Source organism: Odocoileus virginianus, chromosome 8, assembly GCF_023699985.2.
Source record: "Odocoileus virginianus isolate 20LAN1187 ecotype Illinois chromosome 8, Ovbor_1.2, whole genome shotgun sequence".
NCBI classification, from domain to species: domain Eukaryota; kingdom Metazoa; phylum Chordata; class Mammalia; order Artiodactyla; family Cervidae; genus Odocoileus; species Odocoileus virginianus.
Window position 1 is genome coordinate 73,325,919 of NC_069681.1, and position 26,053 is coordinate 73,351,971.

The 26,053-nt window shown below is 42.6% G+C and overlaps 1 protein-coding gene across 6 annotated transcripts in view; it reads left to right on the forward strand.

Moving 5' to 3' along the window:
• The window catches only part of WASF3 (WASP family member 3), a 76,286-nt gene that overhangs the window by 38,332 nt on the left and 11,901 nt on the right, over nucleotides 1–26,053 (forward strand). For all 6 annotated transcript variants that reach the window (XM_070471704.1, XM_070471710.1, XM_070471705.1 and 3 more), the window contains 4 exons: nucleotides 5,849–5,991; nucleotides 16,499–16,633; nucleotides 18,708–18,861; nucleotides 22,490–22,607. In XM_070471704.1, coding sequence (XP_070327805.1) covers nucleotides 5,859–5,991; nucleotides 16,499–16,633; nucleotides 18,708–18,861; nucleotides 22,490–22,607 — 540 coding nt within the window. In that variant the 5' untranslated portion in view covers nucleotides 5,849–5,858. The remainder of the gene's footprint in view (nucleotides 1–5,848; nucleotides 5,992–16,498; nucleotides 16,634–18,707; nucleotides 18,862–22,489; nucleotides 22,608–26,053) is intronic.

Below are 26,053 nucleotides of genomic sequence, written 5' to 3' on the forward strand. Positions count from 1 at the left end.
TATGTCATTCATATGAATCACCAAGATTTGGCTATTTTTGGCCGACAAAAGTGGTAATTTTGTATGGTTCAAGTTGATATTTCAGGCTATGCCGATAGTGTTTTCTTTACACAATTGGCAAATGATCTGCTTTTGTATCTTATAGTTCATTTCCTCCAGGACCTTAAATTTATTTTTAATGCATTTTGGACTTTCATTCATTTCTTTGATGAATGTCATTCTCAGATGGCTGCTGTAAAGGAGTAGGGTGGAGAAAAAGGGGGAGAGCCGCATCTTTCTTAACAAGAAGAGGAGATGCTGACTTACCTCCAGGAAGACAGTCCTTTTATGGTCAAGTGAGTGAACGGAAACAAAAACTAGAGCCTTTTGAGAATTAAACCTTGAGGTCATAGGTCACATAGTAGAGTCTGAGCCCCTGAGAATTCTTTGAGATTCATATTTATCAGAGAGCTCTGTCTCCCTCACAAGTCTTAAAGCACTCTCGATGGTTTCAGCTTCTTCATGTGTTCTTAGGGAAATAATGCAGTGGCCACTCAACTTAGTCTTGTGTTTGTTAAGTGTCTGTAGATCACATGTTTATTGTACTTCGAATCAGAAGTTGACATTTTAGTTTTATTTAAAAGGGCATTCACGTAAGAGACACTTAGTGTGGATCCTAATGAATACTGCAGGAATAATACTGCAGAAGGCAGCTCATGAGCCTGGCCTGCTCATCACAGCGTGATCGCAGCCCAGTCATGGTGCTGATAAACCATCCTCCCCTTCCTGTCCAATTAAAGAGGAGAGGGAGGGATGGGGCTAGTTCTTTAATGTGTCAAGTAAGCCTCGATTCCTTCACAGCAGTAGTGTCTGGAGGTTTGGGATCCACTTTTCGGCATTCCCGACCTTGCTCGTGTGTATTCTCATCGCAGTCCTTGGAGGTGAGCAGCAGGCGTTGTTGCTTCCGTGTTGTAGGTGAGGACTGGGGTTTAGTGGAAGAACTCGGGTTTGGCTCAGTGGTCCGGCTTGTCCAGCTGCGGTGCGGGAGGGAGGCAGGGCCCGGCAGAGCAGCTGTCTCTGCTCAGCACTCACCCTCTTTGCAGTACTGACTTGGGGCCTGGTGAGAGGGGAACTCATCCCCTGAGGAGGAGGGAACTGCAGGAGGAAACTTTTCCTCGGAGCTGAGCTAGCGTTTCTGTCTGCCGGATTCACTGAGCCATTAACTGTGGCCTTTTGTGTTACTCTTCTGGAGTTGCGCCCGAAGAGTTGCTAAACTTATCTTTTTTCTGTGGTTTTTTTTTTTTTTTTTTGGTCTGTTGTAGTTGTTTGTCCCATGTCTGTGGCTGACAGTAATTCTTTCTACCTGACCATCATGTCAGAATCTAAATAGGGAATAAATTTCCAGGCATCTCCCAATTTGCATTCTGCTCTGTATCTCTCATCCACCCCCACAGATCCAGTTTTAAGCAGTTTTATTAGGCGTAACTGACCAACAGTAAAGGATGCGTGTTTGAGGTGTACCATCTGATGAATTCTGACCCGTGCACATGGCCACGAAACCACCAGCACAGACCAGACATGAGCTCGCACGCTGTCACCATGTGCGGTTCCTCTGGCCTTGGTCAGCCCTCCCTGGTCGCTCCCCGACCTCCAGGCAGCCTCCGATCTTCCCTGTGTCTCTGGAGATGGGTTTGCATTTCCAGAACGTGACTGTGAAGGGAGACACGCTTGTGTGTGTCTGTGCGTCTTTGTCTGATGCCAGCCGTGTGGGTTTTCCAACGGCAGGCAGTTTGGCAACACCAGCCTCGGGGCATGCAGTTGACCTCAGTTCTGACATGTGTCTGGTGGGGGGCAGTCACCCCAAAGGTGAAGGGTCCATCCCCCACAACCCCCCGCCCTCACCCCACCAGCTTCCTTTGTCACCTGCGTTCTGGCCGACTAACTGTAAATCCAAGGTTCCCACGGCCCCATCTGAGCTTCATGGTGCCCAGAGCCCAGGAAGCCAGTTTTCCCACCGGACTCATGGTAGCGTTGTTAGAAGGACTGTCAAGGACACCATGCGCAATTCGATGATGAGGACAGAAGACTAAGTCTTGCGGGCCCCAAGCCCCTGGAGCTTCTGTCCCCGTGAGCTTGGTCATGAAGTCCACCCTCCTGGCACGTAAATGCATCTGGTGCATAAACCTGGGAGCCCTTGAACCCCATCTTTCTGGGAGTATGGAGGCTTCGTGACGGACACAATGCATTAGGTCATCGGCAGTGGGTAATGGAACTCGGCCTCTAGCCACTGTCCTCTGCTCAGGGGTTCGAGGGTAGGACTGAAGCTTCCAGCCTCCTACTCACTGGGTTGGTTCCCCTGGTAACCAGCCCCCATCCTTAGGGAGGGTCCAGAGTCACTTCACGAACATCCACAGGTGTGGTTCAGTGGGGTTGGCTTGTTTGTGGCAAAAGACACCTTTATAGCTCTTGTCACTTAGGAATTCCGAGAGTTTTTGAAGCTCCGTGCCATCGATGGAGATGAAGACCAAATATATATATTTGTTACTATAAATCACAGTATAATAGTTACATAGATGGAGTCCTGCTGGCTGTACTGTTTTTTGGTCTGACTTTGGTTCAGTGTGATCATCCCAGGTTCATCCACGTTGTTTCCCGGATCAGTGATTCATTCCTCACTGTTGCTGAGAAGTGCTGTTTGTTTATCTGCTCGCCTGTTGATGAATTTGGGCTTGTTTCTATTCTGGGGTTGTTTTTGGCTTTTACAGATGAGGGCGTATGATCGTTCATGTACAGGTCTTTTTTTTGGGTGTGTGCTTTTACTTCTTCTGCGTGAGTTCCCAGGCATGGAGTAGATCCTAGGGTCATCCTGAGAAGTGTGTGTTTAATCTTCTGAGAACCTGCCGGACTGCCATAGTGATTGGGTCGTTTTCCATTCCCTTCAGCAGAGAACTGTGCTCTGTCCACATCCTTAACAAACATTCGGTGTGGCTGGTGGTTTTACCTTATCCATTCTAACAGGTGTGCTCACCACCTCCTAGTGGTTTCAGTTTGCATCTCCTTCGTGATAGACTGATGGCTCTGGGGCTTCTTCTTGTAGCAGACAAGCAATGAGACAGGAGCCAGTGGTGAACGCATGGGGGCAGAGGAGTGTCATCCTTGCCCTCTGCTCTCTGCCTTTTCAGTTAGAACTGGGTGTTAGCATCCACCTGAAGGGCTCACATGTCAAGGAAAGGTGCATGACTGTTTATCACTGTGTTAGTCCATCAGACAGAACTCTGCTTTCCCCACCCAGAGATACTTATTATTTAGTTGTAAAGGGTTTTGAGCAAAGACTGGATGATTTTTTTAAAATAATGGGATGCTGCTTCTAAGCCTTGGAAGGCAGCTCTGCTCCCCACTGTACCTCGGATCTGCTTCTAAACCATAGCTGTGAACGGCACTCCTCCACCACCCCTATGTTTAGTGAGTGGCCTCCATGTGCCACACGTGGGGTCGGCGATGCAGTTTGACCCCGCCCCTTCTCCCTCTTCCCCACCAGTGAAGTCTTTCCAGTTGTGTTTTAACTTCCCGGGAAATGAGAAATACCTTACACTAGTGCTTGTCACCCTGGATTGTAACTTCATTTATATGCCTGTCTCTCTCTCTGAACCTTTAATTCCTTGAGGAAAGGGATTTTTGTCTTATTTTTTTTGCTGTTTATTCTCTGCATTTCCACTGGCTGAAGTATAATCAAAATGCAGATGTTTGGTGTGCAGGCGAATCCAATGTGGATGTTTCTGGAAGCCAGCTAAGTGTATCTAACTGGAAGGAAGGAAAGCCCCTGAGAGCTCAGGACCCTTGGAGAGCAGCAGCTCTGTTGATCAGGAGAAGAACCTGAGGCCTCTCTCGGTTAAGACGTCTCCCAGGGCCATGCAGTGTTAGCGGCAGGACCCCGTACTCTCTGTCTCTCATCCTGCAGAAGCGGACAGACCGTGTTCTAGAAGCAAAGTCTGGACGTTGATCCCACTGAACCACAACTGGTGAACCGTCTGTGGTCCTTCCCCCGCCCTGCCCCTCACTTCATCACGACTTTCATCTGAAGCTTAACTAGGAAGAGGCCAGGCAGTGTCGCTCTAGAAGGTCACGGAATGGGCCGGGCCTTGGGGAAGCCCAGGTTCCCCCTCTGACTGCGGACACGTGACCTCCTGGGGATGTCAGCCGGCAAGCAGAGTGCTGTGAAACTGGGGAGCAACCGCAACCTTGCCCTTCACAGTGGACAGTACGGCGGAGTCAGAGCACGGGCTCTATGTGGCCACTTTTTCTGGGATCATGTTTATTCTGAGGACAGAATTCCTGCGTACCTGTCAACATGATCACAGATCCAAACACGGGCAGCCAGCACAGCAATCTCCCAGAAAAAGTGGAGCATCACCGAAAGATAATGAGGTCATCTCACTGAGAATATACAGTGGGGACTTCCCTGATGGCCCAGGGGTTAAGAATCCTCCTGCCGGTGCAGGGGACACAGGTTCGATCCCTGGTTGAGGAACTAAGACCCCACATGCCGCAGAGCCACTAAGCCCAGGTGCTACAACTGCTGAGCCTGAGAGCTGCAACTGCTGAAGCCCATGCACCTAGAGCCCACGCTCTGCAACAAGAAAAGCCGCTGCGATGAGAAGCCCACACACCACAACTAGAGAGTAGCCCCCATTTGCCACAACTAGAGAAAGCCCACACGCAGCAATGTAGACCCAGGGCAACCAAACGTAATAAATTAAAAAAGAAGACACAGGAATCTTAAATGTTGTGTGTATGTTCAACAGCAGACCTTCAAGATACATAAACACAAACTGATGGAGCTCAAGGGAGAAATCGACAGATCCACAGTGATCACTGACAGCTTCAACCCCCCTCTCAGTAATTCATGAAACGAGTGTATTAAAAATCAGCTAAGGATACAGAACATCTCAGCAGCAGCGTCAGTCATTGCAGCCGATACACAGTCTTTTGAAGCATGTGTGAGGCATTCACCAAGACACACCGTTTTCTGGGCCATAAAACAAAGCAGATTTAAAAGAATTAAAATCAGACAAAGCATGCCCTCTGATCACAACAACATTAAACTGAAAGCCACCAGAAGTAAGAGATCTGGAAAAACTGACTAATTGTGTTTGTCTCACTCAGTTGCCTTTGGCTGCTCACCCAAAAGACATCTTCCAGATGGTTCACATGGAAGGGATGGTCACAGAAAGAGATGCTCTGAGAACTTCATACTGTTTTAAACATCTGTGGAGTTGCTTCCATAGTTTCTTTTTTTTTTTTTTTTTTTTAAGAAAAAAGGTATTCCAGTTAATCATGCTATGGGATAACTGAAGAGCTTCATTGTATGGAATTTAAAAAAGAGATTAGATGAGTTATTGTAAGATAGGAAAGTTGCCTGAAAGTAGAAAGCATATTGATATGATTCTGAAATTCTTTTATCATTTGACTTGAATTGTAATGAAGAGTACTACTGGAAGTTAAATGCCAGTGTGCAGGCGTCTTGTTGTGTAATGAGTAAAATCACAGGAAAAATTCAGGTTTAGATTAATTGTACAGTAAGCAAAATTAGATGGGAAATAATTTTAAGTATTTTATTTTAGCCATGCTTAACTAGAAATCGTGCATACATCATTTTTCTGTAAAAGTAGAATGTGCTGTCTGTATATCTTTGAAATCTGTAACGTTTATATAAGTAGTTTGACATCTGTTGCGTGTTTAGCCAGTTCGCTCACACAGATGCGCTAGGATAATGCGGATTCCTGGGCAAGAGTCTTTTTCCAGGGAGTCGAAGCTCCAGGCGTGTTACACTGGGACTGTGAGCTTCTGAAACCATCTTTTTCATTTTCAGATCGTGAGCCATGCCCTTAGTGAAGAGGAACATCGAGCCCCGGCACTTGTGCCGGGGAGCCCTGCCCGAGGGCATCACCAGCGAGCTCGAGTGTGTGACCAACAGCACCCTGGCCGCCATCATCCGCCAGCTGAGCAGTCTGAGTGAGTCCCCTCGCCTCAGGCTCCCTCCTTTCCGATTACCAGTGACGTGTTAATTTTAATAACTTTAGCCAAGTGATTTCAGTTCAGTAGTTCTGGGATTGTCCAAAGAAGAGGCTTTGGAGGAAAAAGCCTTTCTCCCTCCTGAAAATTTCCCAGCATGAAATGAGCTGTCTGCCCTCTCTGGTCTGCTGACCCCAGCTTGATGTGATCAAGTTGGAATTGACTGGTTCACAGATGACTAGATAAGACCAAATGTGTAGTTTAAAGTAGTGTTCATTTTTAAAAGATTATTATACATAAGGATAAAATCATTGGTAGTTGTTTTTTTTAAGCGAGTTATTTATTACACTTGGATAGGACTAATCTTTTTTTTAAACGTAGTGAATTGAGAACTGTGCTATGCCTGGCATAGAGTGGAGGCTCGATACGTGTTTGTTGATTGAATAAGATTTCAACTGAATCAGAGGATCCAGCCTGAAACCAGTGAGACTTGCTGATTTTAACCTTCTAAAGGTTAAAGTGCAGGTACTGACTTCCGAATGGAGGTCAGCAATGAGCTGCTGGTGACACGTATGCAGTGCCATGTACACATCACACACATGGGTTACAGACATGTAAGCAAACACAGGCATAAGGAGGAGAGGGCTTCCTTTTTTTCCTATTTTGAACATTAGTATGAGATACACAAGGAATACTCCATTTCTTAAGACTCGTTTGTCCATGAAAATGCTTTTCTTCCAAAGCTTTTTGAAGTTGCAGTCTTTCTGCCTAACTTTTACATTCACGTCGTGATCTTATTTTCTCACTTCATCCCACTCCTTTTTGGTTTAGATGGTTCACACTGCATTTTGGGTGACAGGTTTTCACAGTTAAATTTTCAGAACCTCTGTTAATAATGAGAAAATCCTCCATGGAATTTCACGTCCCGGTCACCTCAAGCACAGGAGAGTGGTTTAAAAAAAAAAAACACAACTCAAGTACTTTTATTTGTTTTGAAGAAGAAACATAACAGATGAGTTTTTTTTTTTTTTCTTTAAAAAAATTGTACTGTGTTGTTATGGATATATTTTTGATATATGATACCTATAATCATTGGCTGAGGCCAGACTAACCTGGAAATTACTTAAAATGTGTTTCAAAATAGATTTCTTCTGGAGTCTGAACTAATTATAATTGATTTTTGGTAGCGGTTGTTGATAAAATGTGTAGACTCATGTTACAAGAGGATACCATGTAGATTATTGAAGGGTGAACATGTTTCTGTGTGCCTTCATGTATTTCTGTAAGAATGCTTTTCAGTCTCTTGTTTTTGTGCCTGAAGCGTCTATGGGCCTGGGGTCTACGTGAGGAAAACCAACGTGAACTATTAAGGTTGTTAACAATCGTGCCGTGTTCCGTAGAGCGTTGTGTCAGCCGTGTCTGTGGGGCCTGTTTGCAAGTGGAGCTGCCCACATGGTCTGGTCTGTTCCGTGGAGCCCCCTCTGCGCAGCCTGAGGCCCGCCCATCCGAGGGCCTCTGTTCACCCCGGGGACCCACGGGTGTGCTGTGTCACTCGGCAGGCAGAGGGTTGAGGCTGCTTGTCAGCTCACCTCACAAGAAGCAGGTTACCCTGGGCTGTCCAGGTGGGCCCAGTGAAAACCGGGGGTCCTTTAAATGGGCAATCCGGAGTCATTAGTTCTCTAGTGCAGCGGTCCCCAACCCCTGGGCTGCAGACCACTGCCTCCCGTCAGGTCAGTGGTAACATTAGATTAGAGAAAAAGAGCACAGGAAAGTGTAGTGTGTTGGATCATCCCGAAGCCAGCCCCCTGCCCCCGATCCGTGGAAGAATTTTCTGCCAGAAAATCGGTCCCCCAAGACCAAGAAGGCTGGGGAGCACTGCTCTCGTGGGTCTAGGGGAGGAAGAACAGAGCCAGGGCCAGAAGGCATCTCTTTGGTCTTTTCCAGAAGGAAGACTTAGCAGTGGAGGGCCTGGTGCACCTCTGGTGTCTCTCTGGTTCTCTTCACGTCTGTGGGGGGATAGTTCAGCGTCATGAGGGGATAATAGATACCAAATAGTCCCTCAGAATGCAAACAGAACTAACATATGACCCAGCGATTCCACTCCTGGATTTATATCCAGAAGAAAATGTAAATACTAACTGGAAAACATTCTTCAACAACCTCTGTGTTCCTAGCAGCACTGTTTACAAAAACTGAGAGGTGGAAGCAGCCTGACTGTCCATTGACAAACCAATGGACAGAGACAGTGGACTGTAGATACACACATACACACAGGAGAATATTACTCTGCCATAAAAAAGAAAGAAATTCTGCCATTTTCAGCAATGTGGATGGACCAAGAGAATATTATACTTGGTGAAATAAGTGTCAGAGAAAGACATACTGTATGTCACTTATATGTGGAATCTAGAAAATAAATGATTGTATATAGCAAAACAGAAACAGACTCACAGATACAGAAAACAAGCTAATGGTTACCAGTGGGGCAGAGGGAGGAGCAAGATATGGGTGTGGGATTAAGAGATACAAATGACTGTGTATAAAGCAGATAAGCAACAAGAATCTACTATATATAGCACAGAGAATTATAGCCATTATCTCGTAATAGCTTTTAATGCAGTATATAACCTGTAAAAATATTGAATCACTGTGCTATGTAACTGAAATGAAAATAATATGTAAATCAACTTTACTTCAGTGAAAAAAAATTAGTGTGTTACTTGGTTTTCCAGTAATGGAGTATTGATATTCTTTTCTTCAAATAATGACAGTTTCGTGTAGCAATTAACATTGAATTGGGAGTGCTTTTTCATCATTTTCCTTGATTAATTAATTATCTGAGTGCTCTTATTTTTATCACCTAGTTGCTCAATTAAAATTATTGTCTTGCAATCAAATTCCTTCTGATATTATAATTCTAATAGAATTTGCTTTAAAAAGGAGACAGAGCATTTGTGTCCAATCCATTTCTGTGCCTCCCAAGCCAGTTTCCGCTTCTCTCTCTACATTCTTGCAGTAATAGCTTTCTTTTCCTTTTTTATGAAGGCCCCCAAGATGTCACAAGGAAAGGAATTAGACCTTAAGTACCCCCTGCCCAGAGTTTTTGGTTATATTTGATGGTACTAATAAGATAGTATAGAGAACTTAGCACAGGATAACATGAAAGGAAAATATTACCTTTTTTTTTTAAATTAATCACAGAAAGTCATTGATAATGGTTCATATATATATCATTCTAAAAGTCATTTCTCATACATCTGGTTTTATAGCCTACTCTCACTTAGTAGATATTCAGCATCTAAGATACGTTTTTAATAGCTAGAGATTATTATATTGATATACCATGAATAACCATTATCTTGCTGTTGGGCATACATATGTTTCTTTGGGGAAACACTGTCATAATTCTTGTATAAAACTAGTACTTACATCTCAAATCTTTTTTGGCATCTCTCTTTTTTTTTTTAAGATTTCTTTCATCTTATGTGTCATCAAGCTTCCTCCCACAGAGCTAAGATCATTCTTACCAATGGTATAAAAATTCTGAGACTATCAGTTTTAAACATGAGTCTCTTTAAAAAAAAGATTACAAAACCTATTTTCCATTTAATTTCTACATTGACTACTTGTATAAATGAGAAGGAAAGTCTGTTTTCTTCTCAGTTTTTTAATTAGTAATTAATATTTTTATTAATACTCTTTATGTATTATGTCTCATATCAAACCAAATGCTAAATTGAATCAAAATACTTTTCTTGATGGCTTGCAGCATAATACATTTGCTTTATGTAATTGGATCTGAAATTCAGGGTTGTGTTAATTGATTATACCAAGTGCAGTTTTAGTCAGAAGAGAGATTTTAAGTGTTTTGAACGCATGTGCTGAATAGATTTCTTGGATGTTTTTAGCCAAATGGAATATTTGAGGGGGAAAAAGGGAAGATTAAACATAATATAGCTATTACTATACCACCAAGAGCATAATATAAGCTATTACTGCAAGAGATAGATCACAAGTTCATGACCATGCAGGTTCAGGCTAGGCTAAGGGTGCTTTAAGAGAAGAGGTGTTTATGTACTAGACAGAGTTGACTGGAGGAAACAGCATGAATTTTTAAAAATTTACTGCCTCAAACTGAGATACGTGTTTGCATTTCTTGTGGATAAAAATAGAAAGCCAGTGAAGGAGGTAAGCAGTCCTGTATATGTGTATGTGTAAAGTAAGGCTCTGTCAGCCACAGAATTGAAGGTAAGTGGAAGAATCTGCTCCTGACAAAGACAGGGCTGTTGGAAACTGAAGCGTTTTCCCTAACCCATCCCTCACCTGGAGCATCAGACGTGTTTCCTCAATAGAAGTAATGACACCAGGGTTGTTTCTCACCTCTCCCTGCTCTGGGCTGACTGCATCGCAGCAGGATTTAAATGCAGACTGATTCTTCCTAACACACGTGGAGAGCCAGCTATCAGACCTCTCTGCCTTCATCATCTGTGTTCTTCCCGTCTCATGAGTTCATAGGCCTACGGTAACGTATCATAAGTGACTTACAGGTGTCTTTCTGACCGTTGTGATCTGCACTGTTATTATCACCTAAAAACGTTGAGGGAAGGTTTTCAAGGTTTTTAATGTTTTTTCTAAAATTGTCCAAACCGTGTCACCACTGTCCTGTCAGTCCACGACTGTGATCATCAGCAGTCTCAGGTCAGTTGTGTTCCTCCTCAACACAGGGCCTTTCATAAGGGTAGGTCTACTGTGTCTGTTTCTTTCTCTAACAGCCTTTTACACACGTGGTCCAGCCAAAAGTAGGAGACTCACGGGAAGGGAGAAAAGCATGACACTCGATCAAGAAAAAGAGAAGTTACAGAAAGAAGCAGGAACCACAGATGACCCCAGCCTGGCATTCCAGACATGGAAGTCACACCCACCTGCATAAGAAAAGATCTCAGCAGCTTCTGTTAGATCATCAGAGAACTGAGGTCACAGGACAAACCACTGCCCCAGAACTGGGAAAGACAGATTCCAAGGATCACAGCTTACCAGGATATGGGAGGTTTGAACGACAGTGCCAGCTAGGCTGACGTCATCCATGTTTGTAGAACACAGAACTCCCACCTGCAGAATATACGTTTTTTAATGCTGCCTCTCTAAGATGGGGCATGTGCTTGGCCAAAAAATAATACATTTGAAGAGACTCATACCACCAAGAGCATGATGTTAATGAGAAAATAATACCAATAATCTTTCTAGATAGTTCTCACATATTGGAAAATCAAACGGCAGCTTCTAAATTAATCCTTAGGTCAAAGAAGAAATCAAAAAGGAAATTGCAAACTCTCACTGCACCGGTAATGAACACACAGAATCACCAACGTATCTGTGGGATTTATGTAAAGAGGTGCTCAGAGGGAAGTTTGTATCTTTAAATGCTTGTGTCAGAAAAGGAGAGGGACGCGAAATCGGCAGCCTTCCTCAGGTGGGCATTCAGGGCTTCTCGGCAGTCATGCTGTAATTCCTGCAGTAATTAGTTTGCTGCCTGTTTCACATCTTTTCTCCCCGCAGCCCCCCCATCCCAGATAGTGAGCTAATGATTTACTTATTTCACTGGGAAAATAAAAGGTTTTAGGGGAGAACCAGACATCCCCCTTCTGCCGTCTCAGCCCTCTGCTTTGCCTCTATACCGGCACGTCCTGCCCCGCCCGCTCTACGGTGGTGATCCCAGGACTGGGTTTACCCGCTTCCTGCCTGCCTCATGCACCCCTGACTCCCGTCTGCATCCTTCCTACCAAATACTCATTTATTGAGAAATCACCCTCTGTCCATTGCCCCATTCCTTGCTTCCTTCCTTCCCAACAAGATTTTTTGAGCTTGGACTCGAACTCGTGTGGTACAGATAAATCCCTAATTGGTTCTTTGTCAGTTAAGAATGAATCAGTGGCTCTTACCTCTTCATGGTCTTTAATTCAATTCAGAATTAGTTCAGTTCAACTATTATCGGACTTGCCATTGGAAGAGTGAGTCAAATTAAACTCTTCGAACAAGTTACTGTTCCTAGAACTGAGTGCTGTGGTTGCAGTACTTTATTCTTGTTCATCAGAAAATAGAGTTCCTCCCATTTTCTTCTCTTTGGTCACTTGTCAGCTTCCAGCCGCTGGTAGAAGATTAAGTTTGCAAGTCTTTAATTTCTGTTTCTTTTTATAAATTGAGAACTTGTAAGGGGAGTAGAGTGTCCATTGTGTTTTTTCAAATAGGATTAAGCAATGAAGGTGGAGGGTCCGTGTTATTGATTCTTTTCCGACCTGTTTAGCTTCTACAGAGAGTGTTTTGAGAACATTCAAGTCCCTTCAGCAAGAGGCTGTCCATGCCCGAGTTGTCGGTGGTACACACTGTCGCTATTAATTAGATTTCTGCAGTGCTGAAGGGAAAGGAGTTTTCTTGGAGTTGCACTGGAATTTTTTTTTATTTTAACCATGAATGGTCAAGTAGAAAAAAATTAGTTGGTTCTATTTTGATTACGTCTGGCGTTCTGAAAAAACAGCTGCTTGACTTGAATCCAAACCATTTGGAACATGGTACTTTGTCTACAGGTCGTCCAGCTGAATGGGCAGGCGTTTTCCCACACAGGCTTCAGAAAACAGTCTGAAAGGCATTTCTGGTGTTTCAAAAACCAGTCAGTTTGAAAAGGTGGTGTGCACCGTGCTTGTCCTGTGGAACCCCAACACACACGAGCATGTTGAAGATTTTGAGATGCCTGAGGCATCTACATGTTTAAACTTCCTAGTCCAGCATTTCCCAAATGGACCTGAGCAGGGAGCCTTTGTTGGTTGTGTCCTTGTGAATGAAAACACTGGTACAGGTTATGTGTTTTTATTCAAGAGATGCTGAGCACCGGCTAGCGCGATCAGTGCAGAGACCAGGGGCGTGGCCCACGCCCTACAGGACTTGTGTGAAAAAGCCAAGAGGAGGGGTGAGGGACGCGTCCTGTGACTGAGATGTCCTCTGGGTATCTGCGCACGCAGGAAGGGGCCTCTGAGCTCGCGGACCCCAGTCTGCTTCCCGAAGGATGGGTTTTAAGTGCGTGCATTTTTGTTCGTTTCTTCAAATCTCTTTTTGAGCACCTACAATAAGCCAGACGTGCCCTAGACCTTAGAGATGGATGCAGCGATGCATAGAGTCCTCCTCTCCTGGATCATGCGTTCTTGTGGAAGGAGGCAGGCTGGAAACAGGATCACTAAATACAAGTTTATTACTTATTATGTGGCGGCGAGTGCTCAGAGAAAAACATAGCAGGGAGGGGACAGTGGGGGTGTGGGAGTGTGTTTACATCTGTCAGTGTGTGTACAGAGAGGTGATTGCCATTTAGCTAGAGGTGCTAGAGAGCGTCTCCCTTAGAAGATGACACTGGGGTCTAGACCTGGCTGACAGAAGTGGTCCAGGGGGGAGGTGCAGAAAATGTGAAAGCCCAGGCAGGAGCGGGCGTGTCTGAGTATCTGTGGCCCGTGTGGTTGGCGTGGAACGTGGGAAGGAAACGGAAGTAGGGGATGGGCCCGGGAGGTCACTGAACTGGACCCGGCAGAACCTTCTGAGTCACTGCCGGCCTTCATCTCTCCTTCTGAATGAGGTGACATCATGGAAGGGTTTGAACACACAGAGGACTAACGGCATCTGTGAGCAAGCGGGGAGGGTTCAGGCAGTGTTCTGCCAGAGCCCAGAAAAAGGACAGAGCGAAAGTGCATGGGGCCCCGTGCCTGCTCAGAGCCTTGGGTTTGGTCTTGAGATGATGGCAGCCATGAAGGGTTGGACTAGCAGCATTGTGATGTGCAGATCTAAGAATGGAAGGTGAATCTGGACACGGGAAAACAAAGCTGTTGATGTAATTCAGGAGAGAAACAGGGAGGGCCGGAGCCCAGGGGGTGGGGGGCAGCAGTGGTTTGATGTCAGTGCCCGTGGAGGGAGGGAGCAGTCACGGCGCTTCTGTTCTTTCTGGGGCTTCATCGCAGGTGGACCATGCCTTTCCCTGTAGGGGTGTGGGTTTGAGTTATTGGGAACATGAGCTCCTATGAGAACTTGTCCAGGAATTACAATTCTTACAGGACACCAGCATGGAGATGTGTATTAGGTAATTAGACACACAAGGCCTGTTCAGGAAGTTCATAATAAAGGCAGCAAACAAACCTTACCGTTGGATGCCACATCTAATTACAGTGTTTAAAAGCATGCATAATTTGAAGACCCTTTTTAAATTGGTTTGCCTTTTGGAACCATTTTGTATATTGCGTAAGTGGGGACTCTCGGCAGGATTTCAGGTGACTCCAGAAAGCCGCACTGCAGGTTTTCAGCTTCAGGAGAAATGATTTACTGCTCAACTGAGGTACGTAGTCAAAGTCCCCACTCCTGGTTTTAGTAGTATTCATTGATTCCTTTCTTACTCTTACTTCCTCAGACAGCGTTCCTGTTATTAAGACAGTTACAGTGTTAGAATTTATGAAAGTATACAAATTCTCAGTTCTTAAGAGATGCTTATCCAGTATCTAGGAGTAACCGTTGAAGCAGCAGAATATTTCAATCCATTTTATGAAGTAAACAGGAAATTTTCAAGTGTCTCATGACCTGAGATAATTCATGGGAAGTTGCTAATTTCTAACCGAGAAAGTTGAGTGAAGTATGCGCTAAGGCAGGGAATCAGAAGATAGGAGACCCAAGTTGTCATTTCATCTGTTTCTCCCACTTGCTCGGCACGGTGTCTGGACGGACCACCTGGTGCTCAGCTTAGTCACCTGGAAGGTGGGAGCAGCGGCTCCATGTCTGGCTCATGAGTTCTCACTCATCATACAGGTGGTGCCAGAAGGCTCTGTCCCAGGTGGGGACAGCTGGGGACACCCAGTGGACACAGGTGGTTCTTAACTCTCATGGAGGTTATAGTCTCGGGGTTCACGGCAAAGACTGAGGTGAGTGAGTGTGAGAACACCGTGTAAATTGTAAAGCACAGTGAAAACATTACAGTTATTCTTGCTCCAGGTAACTTTTCTTCTGGGAAGGTTCAGGCTGTCTTCCCTTTTGTGTGATAAGCTGATAGAATGTGCAGATAAAAAGTTGCAGGTCAACGCATCTTATACCCCTTACAAAAATTAAGTCAAAATGGATCCTAGACCTAGATGTAAAACAATAAAACTCCTCGATGATAGCAAAGGTAAAAGCCTAGATGACCTTGGATATGACTGTGACTGTACAGTGCTAAAAGGCATGACAGTGAAAGAAATAATTGATAAGCTGGACTTCATCCAAATGAAAAACTTCCGTTCTTTAAAAGATATTGTGGAGAAGAAGAAGACAGGCCAATGACTGGGGAAAGATGTCTCCAAAAGACATAATCTGATAAAGGGCCGTTATCCAAAATATATCCAAAGAACTCTTAAAACTCAGCGATAAGAAAATTAACAACTTGTTTGAGAAATGGGCAAAAGACCTGAACAGACCTCTCACTGGGGAAGATGCGCAGATGGCAAACAAGCACGTGAAAAGATGCTCCACATCACAGTCTTCAGGGAAATGCAACTTAAAACAAGATAAAAGATACCTATTAGAACGGCCACAACATAAAACACTGACAACATCAGGTGCTAAGGAGGGTGCAGAGCAACAGGAACTCTCGTTCATTGCTGGTGGGAATGCAGAATGGTCCACCCACTCTGGAAGACGGTTTAGCTGTTTCTTAAAGCACTAAACCTACTCACACCATAGCAGTCATGTTCTAGCGGTCATGCTCCTTGCACACTTAGTAGGCAGTTATTAAATGTTTGTTGAGTGAGTAAAGGAATGGTGTTAGGATTTGGAAATTGAGCATAAGCAGATACTGATTCCCATCTTGTGAAATTTTCAGAAATGTTACTAATTACACTTTAAGGAAGATGGGAGGTGTGTCTCACACTCACGAAAAAGAAGAGATGATCTGTACAGAAAAGTTAACTCAGAATTCAATGTACTGATATTTAGGGAGGGCCAGAGTCAGCATTCTATACCTAGATTTTGAAATATGAATTAGAAGAATTTAATGCCGTTGGAAGTGTGAGGCACTGTATAAGATATCTGATATTGCTGATTGTTAATGAGGTTAAAATCCTGAATTTAGAAGCCAACATGATTTGTTGAATTGAATTTGTTTACTTGGGAAGTAAAAGGAAAGTTCAGGTCCTGAGCCGTGTATGCGCAAAGCATACAAAATGAGAGTGAGTTTTTTCCCAAAGAAGCTTAATTTAATGGGAAACAACTTGGTGGGGGTGGAAAGCTCATGGTAAAAATTCTATATTATCTGGGTCATTTAAAAATCCTACAACTTCGGGTCACTTTCGGATATGTATGAGTATTCCTAATAAATTTTGAAAGATCCTACAGGTCTTTGACGGTGATGCATTTTGTGATGATTTGCACAAAACTGCATGTGTGGAGGTTGGCGTTGGGTTTGGGTGAGAGTGTAGCCTCTGACCAGGCAGCCTTCTGCTCATGCCTTCTGCAGGCAAACATGCTGAGGACATATTTGGAGAGTTGTTTAATGAGGCCAACAATTTCTACATCCGCGCGAACTCTCTACAGGATAGGATTGATCGCCTCGCTGTTAAGGTCACCCAGCTGGATTCCACTGTGGAAGAGGGTAGGTCATCCCTGGAGAGCCGGGAGCTGGAAGTGATGCTGAAGGAGGGGAGGGAGTCACCTGCTGCTTCCTCGGGGTTGTGTGCTTATCCTTTATCTTGTCTTTTCCTAGAAGAAAAGCGAGGGGCAAAACCCACAGCACGGGGTTACTTAGTAATTAAGAGTCACAACTGATCTATCTTGTGAACCACATTCAATTTTTAAATAAATGACGCATGCAGTATTTGTTTTAAAGAACTCTCTGAATGCATTTGGTGTTAGAAGTCCTAATGGAGGTTACTGGTCGTTATTAGAAAGATACTTTCTTACCGGAAAAATCACAGACTCACTCCAAAGATACTGTCCAGCTAAGAGAGCCCTGTACTCTCTGCTCCTCTTAGGACCAATTGTAAGTAATTGAGCTGATTCTGCTGACTTAATTGCCCAGAAATGAAGGGCTTCAGGCCTCTAAAACAAAGTTAATATCCACAGGTGCTGTGTAGTTAACTGATAGTCATTTTGATGATGCACCCTGAATTTGGGATAGTTTCAAAACAAATTAAAGTTCAACAATCCCTTAAAAAATTTTTCACTTTTTGTCTCTTTCAAATAAAAGACTGAAAAAAACTGTCCCCCCACATCAAGATGTGCCATTTTATATTTACTTTGAAGAAAACGCTTAGATTAAAAATTATTTTTCCTTTTATATAGGTGGTTACAGTTTCCCTCCTGGCACTAAAATGATCCTAGCATCTTATTTTTCTACTAGGCCTACAATAGCAGTATTAATAAAAAGTGAAAGTTTTTTTTAAATGTAATTATTTATGAAATTCATCCCTCGTCACTCAAAAAAACATTTTCTTATCTTCAGATCTGTTTCAAAGGTCAAAATTAAATAAGTGAACTAAAAATTTAACAAGCGTAGAACATTGAGATTTTATTTGTTAGGAACATTCTTACTTTTCCAACAGTAAGTAGGAAGCTAGAGACATGCTCTTTTTAATTTGATTTTTAAATGTATCTTTTATTAAGGAAAAGTTTGAATAGCTACTGGGTCTATTCAGACAAGGAGTTAAATCAATCATATACTTTTCAAATGGTATCAAAAATGATTTTAAAAATACTTGTCTTTATTCAGCTTTTTGTTGGCTCTTGCAGTTGTGATGCTTGTGATAAACCTTACCCTGGAAAAGGTTAAGCATCCTGAGATTCTACAGCACATTTCATAGCCTTAAATTCCCTTCCTAATCAAGTATTCTCCCTTATGACTTTCGTTGGTGTGGATATTCCTATAGAAGAATCCTTGACCAAGTCAGGAAATCTGTGCTGTATGTGATCCTGCCACTCTTCTGTTGGGCAGGCTTGGAAAGGTCATTTAACTCCCCTGACTGTCAGCCTCATTGGTCCAGTGGGTGAATGCGCCTGTGCATGTCAGAAAGTCATGTCAAGGTCAGATGAGTTAACACCTGAGATGCAGCATGCTGTTCAGACTCAAGAAATGAGTGTAATTAGCCTGCTTCTCTCAGACTCCTTAGTGTAGATTTGTATCATGCTGCTTTATTTCCAGGACTCTAGGTGTCCTGAAAAGCTTTGCCATTTCTCCTTAATATTACTGTCAGAAATACTTACTGCACTTTCTACATTCATGTATTTTTTTACAGATGCATTTCCCACATGTATTATAACTAAACTGGTATTAACTGTTTGAATGGGTCCCCTCCCCCTGGATACCCTGAATCTTTGTGTTTATATACCTATTATAATCATAATTTTATTCTTGTGTGGTTTCTGAGAAATGCTATTTAAGTAAAGAATGATGCACTCATAATTATGCTCAATGAAATCATTATATTGCCACAAAAGAAGGAAAGACATGATTTATAGAGATAACTGTTGTTTATCAGAGGCAGGGGTTGCGAATACTAGTAACCATGATTTTAAATGAACAATAATAGATACTATTGTTCGGCTAGAATAGATGTTATATATTTGGCCATTCTAGGAGATGTTTACAATTGTGAATCAAATTATACTTGTTTCTAAACGGTTCAAAATATTTCCACATAACCCGACTTGGGGGACTTTTCTCTAAACAGTGTCGCTACAGGATATCAACATGAAAAAAGCTTTCAAAAGTTCCACAGTCCAAGACCAGCAGGTGGTTTCAAAGAACAGCATTCCTAATCCTGTTGCTGACATTTACAACCAGAGCGATAAACCACCTCCTCTGAACATCCTTACACCGTACAGGTAGGTCCTCCACGTGCAGATGTATCACCAGAGCTTCTCAGGGTAAGTAAGCTGAGAGAGGTGGGCAGTGTGGTGAAAACATCTTTTCAGACTTTGAGAATAATAATTGCAGTACTATCCGTGATGAAATTGTGCTTCCCAGGTGGCACAGATGCTAAAGAACCCGCCTGCCAATGTGGGAGACACAAGTTCGGTCTCTGGGTCAGGAAGATGCCCTGGAAAAGGAAAAGACAACCCACTCTAGTGGGTTCTTGCCTGGAGAATTACATGGACAGAGGAGCCTGGCGGGCCACAGTTCTTGGGGTCACGAAAGAGTCAACTCTTAGTGACTCAACAACAAAAACAACCATGATGACATTAGTGATTTACAGAATTGCTAAAGTTTGAGTATTTCAAAATACAGATAAGCTTACCAAGGGAAGTGTGAGCTCTGATGTTAGCTTTCAGATGCAGATATCTTGAGTAGAGGAGGGTACATTACATGGTAATGGTGTGTGATTGTGTTGATCCTCACGTTCAAAGTCAAGTTTAAAGGAGTTGCATAGTTCATCTCTAATGCAGCCAAGTACCTGTCTCAGCATTTCAGCCCCGCAGACATTTGTTATTTAATTCAGAAACATGTGTTCTGCAGCGTTGGGGTTTCTAAGAGTGAATATAGAATCAAGAAGGTAACCTTTCATTTGAACTGGTAGGACCCACTATCAGGACTGAACTTCCTAGAAAAAAAATGAAAAATAAATTGTACAAAAATTATTGTTAAGACACTAAAAATGCTCTTCAGAACTCCTCTCTGACCTACTCCCACATCACTGTGTTCTTTCCTGTTTTCATGTATTGGGTTGGCTAAAAGGTTCATTTGGGTTTCTGGAACAGTTACAGGAAAACCCAGATGAACTTTTTGGCCTACCCAGTAATTCGTCCCCATCTTCACCCCCCGTAGAGCTCGCTTCTCAGCCTCTGATGAGCTCAGACTGGTGAGGGGTGATCCTCATGGCCCCCCAGGATTAGCTCTGCTGGGTGGTATCCCAGCCTTCCTGAATTCACTGAGTCCTTCATGTCCATTACTGCTCTTCTGGGTCTGGTGGCCCTTCTCAGGCAGTGCCCAGGGGTTTTCTTGGTCTGAACTCCTGTCCTTTCTCAGGGTGCAAAAGGAAACGTTTGGACCCGTCCTTTATTGCAGCTCTGCTAGGAAAGTAGTTGTTCAGACTGCATCCCTTTCTTCAGCATGGACAGAAAGATGCTCCAGAAAATGAAGTCGGGATTCCATGGAAGCTGTGATGGGAGAGGATCAGGATACCACATTTTTCTATGAAACAAGTGTATGTTTCTGGAGTCTTTAGATACTCATCTTAAAAATGAACAGTAGTATTGTAAGCCTAGTTTATTTTTTTTACCTTTTAAAAATTTATTTTTAATTGAAGGATAATTGCTCTATAATACTGTGTTGGTTTCTGCCGCACATCAACAGGAATCCGTCACAGGTGTAGACATTTCCCCTCCCTCTTGAACCTCCTCCTGCCTCCCGCTCTACTGTATGTAGAATGGATAGCCAGGGGGAATTTGCCATATGACGCTGGGAACTCAGACTGTGGCTCTGTGACAAGCTAGAAAGGTGAGATGGGGTGAGAAGTCCAATTTTTTAACTTGTTCAGCAGACATTTTTCTGGGGGCAATTTCAGCTCTATTTATCCCAGAGCCATGAGAACTTACTAAAATTTTCCTAAGAAACCTCACTAAATATTTTGTTATAAAGGAGAAAAGAAACCCAGAAGACTCAGTGAACCACTCATATTTGACTAATCAAGATCATGATTAAATATTTATTGTGGTTAAAATTTTTAATTGCATAAAAATAAATTGATGTTCATATATATTGTGTATACTCAGTTTTATGGAAAAGAAAAATGTCTTTTAATAGTGTGTTTAAAAATAGTCATGCCAACTCAAATCTACTTTTTATTAATACAGAAATATTTTGTATTTTTAATAAAACACAAACTTTTACAATTGGATTTAAATATGACAGTGACAACACAGTTTTAAATAAGTACAGTGTGACTGAAAAGTCAAGTGTTGCGATAGACATAGAATATTTCTGCTTATATTCTGGTGTCAAGGTTAACGTTTGCTTAAGTTAATATACGTATTTGTTCCATTAAGTAGTAACTCCTCATCAAAGTATCAGCCCCACTTTTGAAAAAAGAAGATGCATTTTATACATTTTAAGATTGCAGCAAGTTGCTGCTCAGTTTTTCTATGTCCTCAACTATATGGATAACCTAGTAGTATCTTAGGGAAATAGTTTATATTTTTCACAACAATGTTTTTAATAAAATCCCAGTAATGCAGGTTGCTTGTCACTTAGGAAATTGGGAAGAGAGAGGATTTTAAATAACTAAAGATTGAAGTACAGAGTGAATTGTGCTGGTTTGTTAGCGACTTTCAGGCGGGGAACTGCCAGACCACCCTCCTGATAGCCTGAATTATCATTTGATGCTGAGAAGCTGAGAGAACCCGGCATAGCAGGAACTTCAAGACCAGTTTCCCTGGAGTAATTCACGTCACTTTGACTACTGGGCCACAAACTCTTTTCTATACTTATTTTCTCTGATTTTTTTTTTTCTTTCCCTGTATGCCTCAAATGACTATTTGAAATGCTGTCTTTTAAGTGAAAATGTTTTGCTCCCTCTTGAAGGTGATATACAGGTCACATACTCTTTTTAAAGCATTAGCAGATAGAGTGTTCACTTCTTAATGTGATTATTTTGAGCTTTGCTGTCTATTGATGTATATTACAACTTTGGGTCCATGTTGGCTGCATTTTATTGACTTTGTGATAAATGAGTAGCATATAAAGACTTGAAATATTTTTAAATATATAGTAATTATAGCAGTTCGTGAAAACTAAATAGCTGCAAGTGAATTTTCTTTGTGAGTTACTTCCATTTACAACCCTGGAGAAGAGAATGGCAACCCACTCTGGTATTCTTGCCTGGAAAGTTCCATGGACGGAGGAACCTGGCAGGTTACAGTCCCAGGGGTCACAAAGTGACATGACTGACTGACTAACACTTTCACTTTGCACTTGAAAAGTATCTAGGTCATCACTTTCTATCCTAGTTACATTTATGCACCATGAATATTCTGCTTCTTTCCTAATTGAATTATAGATGTTGGGCAAACCTGATTTTTAAAAAAAAAAGTACTTGCTAATTTTTATCCAAATAGCCTTGTCACTCCAGAATAGAAGTGAACGCATATGTGCTAAGAGATCCATCCATCTCTATATGTAGCCCCCACTGGAATAAACAGAACATACCTTGAAATAATTGTGGTATTAAATATTGCTGTTTATGAGCTATATTGTGATTTTGGGTAGCATTTTTCTAAATCTAAATATGCAAGAGTAGTTTTTACTTAATTATTCTAGAAAAAAACTGCTGTTACTGCATGTTCACACATTTTTTTTCAAATAGGGAAAATTGGGAGACTTCACAGAGTATAGGATAGTTCAGATTCCTCATGTAGCTGTTATCTCGTGAGTTTAAATAAACATTAATAATTACCCCATATGAAAATATCTAACAACCTTTTTTTCCCACCTGACTTGTAATACATTGATTTACAGAGATGATAAGAAGGATGGGCTGAAGTTCTATACTGATCCTTCCTATTTCTTTGACCTCTGGAAAGAAAAAATGCTACAGGACACGGAAGACAAAAGGAAAGAGAAAAGACGTCAAAAGGTAAAGAATTCAAGTAGGGGAAATGCTCATATAAACGTTTAATTGAGATGCTTGCTTAGAAATTAGAGATTTAAAAATTAGTACATTTTTTAAACAGTTGACATGTTGGGTTTTGTGCTGAAGTTTTTTTAGAGGTTGCATTCTTCACGTGAAGATACCATTCAATCTAACATAGTAATACAGTACTACTGTCAATAAATTCTATTGATTTATTCTCTAAAACTTGCTTTGCTTTCATAGAAGTAGTGGCAAAAATTTCAGTATTGTTTGTCACTGAGTTTTATAACTTTTCTCTTGCACTTTCAAATTGCATAAAGCAGTCAACCTTCCACTATCAGAATTGTCTGCTTTTGGCATTTTTAACATTATTAATTGTTGGGCCGCCACCTAACTGTAATTAAGGCCTTGGTGAGAGAGGTTCGTATCAGATGGAAAAGCATGTGTGGTCAGCACACTGAGAGGATAGTATTTCCTGAAAATGAGCTGCTTCCCTTTGGTGGGGTGGTCTTAGGCAGGAGAACTGAGGCACCTGCTTTGCAAACACTCTTGGAGGGACAAACCCACCCTCAGGTTCAGGAGCTTCTATTTTGAAAATTGTGCCTTCGGGGCCCAGAAATTAGACTTAAATGACTGAAAATCAGTTAATTCTCCAAAGGCAATTAGTTGCCAAGCCTTTTATATATGAACGATGTTTTAAAAAATGACCACCTAGTGTGTGAGTTAAGAGCTTATTAGCATTTTGTGGGCTGGCTCCCTGGAAGTTGGAGACAACTATAGGTTTACTGGCGCAGCAGGAGGGACAGTTCAGGATGGAAGAGGGCTTGAGATTTGAAAACAGGATTTCGGAAAGGGAGCATGGCAGTCGGTTGCAGACTGCAGGTGTGACATGTTACCTCAAATCCTGGGAGGGAATTTCTCAGATTGTTGTCTGTGTGCACTTCTCGGGGCACCCCAGGGGGCTCAGGTGGTGAAGAATCCGCCTGCAATGCAGGAGACCCAGGTTTGTTCCCTGGGTCAGGAAGATCCCCTGGAGAGCAGCATGGCAACCTGCTCCAGTATTCTTGCCTGGAGACTCCCGTTGGGGCAATTTAACGGGGAATCTTGGAAGAGTTGCTGGGTGTTCAAGTGGAGAAATACTCAAGCAGAGACACCGCTCAGGACTGAAGTACAGAATGGGAAGGTGCTGATATCTCCAAAGGAGAAGGAACAGAGATTTGAAAGCCTGTGGATCTGAATCCCCAAACCTCATGGCACCAGGGCAGAATTCCAAGACTTTACAAGTTCTCTCCTTTACAGCATGCCTCCTTTAAAATGGTCCCCTAGAATTCCCTCGAAGCAGCAGTGTTTATTTTGGCAAAAATATTTAACTTTTTCGCCACTGTTCTTCAGGGGAAAGCAGTCTTAGTTGACTGTGTGTGATTACTGTATATACAGAATTATTTGTCACTTCCTTGGTGGTTTTGTCTCATCCTTTGTGCCTCAAACACATAAAATTCTGATGAGAATTTCTCCTTCACTCATTTGTATAATGGTTCTTTTTTGAATGCCTTCTAAAGGCTGTGATGTAAAAGAAAGGACTATCACCCTCATGGAGATGAGAGTCGAGTAGGGGAAACAGACATTAAAAAAAGTCATGCCATCCTCTGGAACTCATAAAGAGGGAAAGAAATTTGAAATTTTTAATACAAAATCTGCTTTCTATAGGAACAGAAAACTAGGCAAGGTAGCCTTCATTTCCCAGGAATCTAGAAACTCCAGAAGTCACACTCTCATTTGGAATGGACAAGCCCATCTGAAAGAAGAATTAGTTTAGCAACTTTGGGGAGAAGACATCCGTTGTCTCTGAACATGAAATTTCCTTCATTTGCTGGTGTAAAAACATTTTTTTAAGTCGTGCAGATAACGACGTTGGTGTCAGGCTGAAGTTGCAGAGCTGGAAAGTGAGGGATCGGGTGGCTTTGGGGGAGGTGGCAGCAGGAGGCGAGGTGACTGCGGGGAGGCCGTGGAGAGTGGAGGAGGCCTGTGCCTGAGATGCAGGCTGGCTGCAGAAGAGGCTGGCTGAGCGGAGTGAGTGTGTGTGAGGGGGTGGTGGGCCTTCAGGATGGAGGAGCATTCTAAGTAGCAGCAGCTGAAATCATCCTGGGGTAAAAAGGAGCTGGGGACAGCCTTGGGGTCTTCATGTAGGCGGTGTAGCCAGGTGCAGATGTGTCAGGGTCAATGTTATATCATAGTCAGCGTGTGTGTGTGTGAGTTGTGCATTGATGGGTAGATTGGAGGCTGAGCCGTTGTAAAGAGAGTGGCAGATACCACCACACTTGTCCCTACCCATGTCAGCATTCACCTCTTAAAAGTAAGGGTGATAGCTCTTAATTAGTCGAAGACAGTGACTCTCAAGCAGGAGGTATGTTGGAATCCAGAGAAATCACCTTCCTTTTCTTTCTCTTGGTTTTAAAAGCATTCAGACAATACATGCCAGTTGTAAAATGTCCAACCCATCCTGAAGTAAACACATGCGTTTAGAAAATTTGGGGGTGAGTTTCTCCCTTGCCCAGGCATAACTGCCCTCTGGTAACAGCTGTGCATTCATAATACAGGTATACGCACTTCACAAAGTATTTTTTTTATCCCTGGAATTGACCTGCATACACAGATACAGACAGATCCATACCGTGATATAATAAAGATATGCTTTGTTCTTCTTAGGAGTTGTATCATATTCCAAAGTTTGGATGCTTCCTAAGCTATTTACCAGTTAATGAGTTAATGAGTATTTAGGTTGCTTCTAAACTGTCACTAAGACAGCACTGTAGGGAGTACCTGTACTCCGGTGCACATATTTCTTCAGGGTCAGTTCCCAGCAGTGCAGTGTGGACTTAAAATTTTGAAAGGTGCCACTCTCTTGCTCTTGACCCTCTCAGGACTGGACCAGTTTATGCCCCTAACAGGGCTCCTCCAGTCGTGAAGATTATCGCTATTTTAATTAGGCATTATCTTCATTTAAAATTTTAAAATATAATTTTTAGTGGTTCCTTTCCTTTTTTTTTTTATTTTATTTTTTTTTTTTATTAGTTGGAGGCTAATTACCTTACATCATTACAGTAGTTTTTGTTATACATTGAAATGAATTAGCCATGGATTTACATGTATTCCCCATCCCAGTCCCCCCTCCCACCTCCCTCTCCACCCGATCCCTCTGGGTCTTCCCAGTGCACCAGGCCCGAGCACTTGTCTCATGTACCCAACCTGGGCTGGTTATCTGTTTCACCCTAGATAATATACATGTTTCAATGCTGTTCTCTTGAAACATCCCACCCTCGCCTTCTCCCAGAGTCCACAAGACTGTTCTATACATCTGAGTCTCTTTTTCTGTTTTGCATATAGGGTTCTCGTTACCATCTTTCTAAAGTCCATATATATGTGTTAGTATACTGTAATGGTCTTTATCT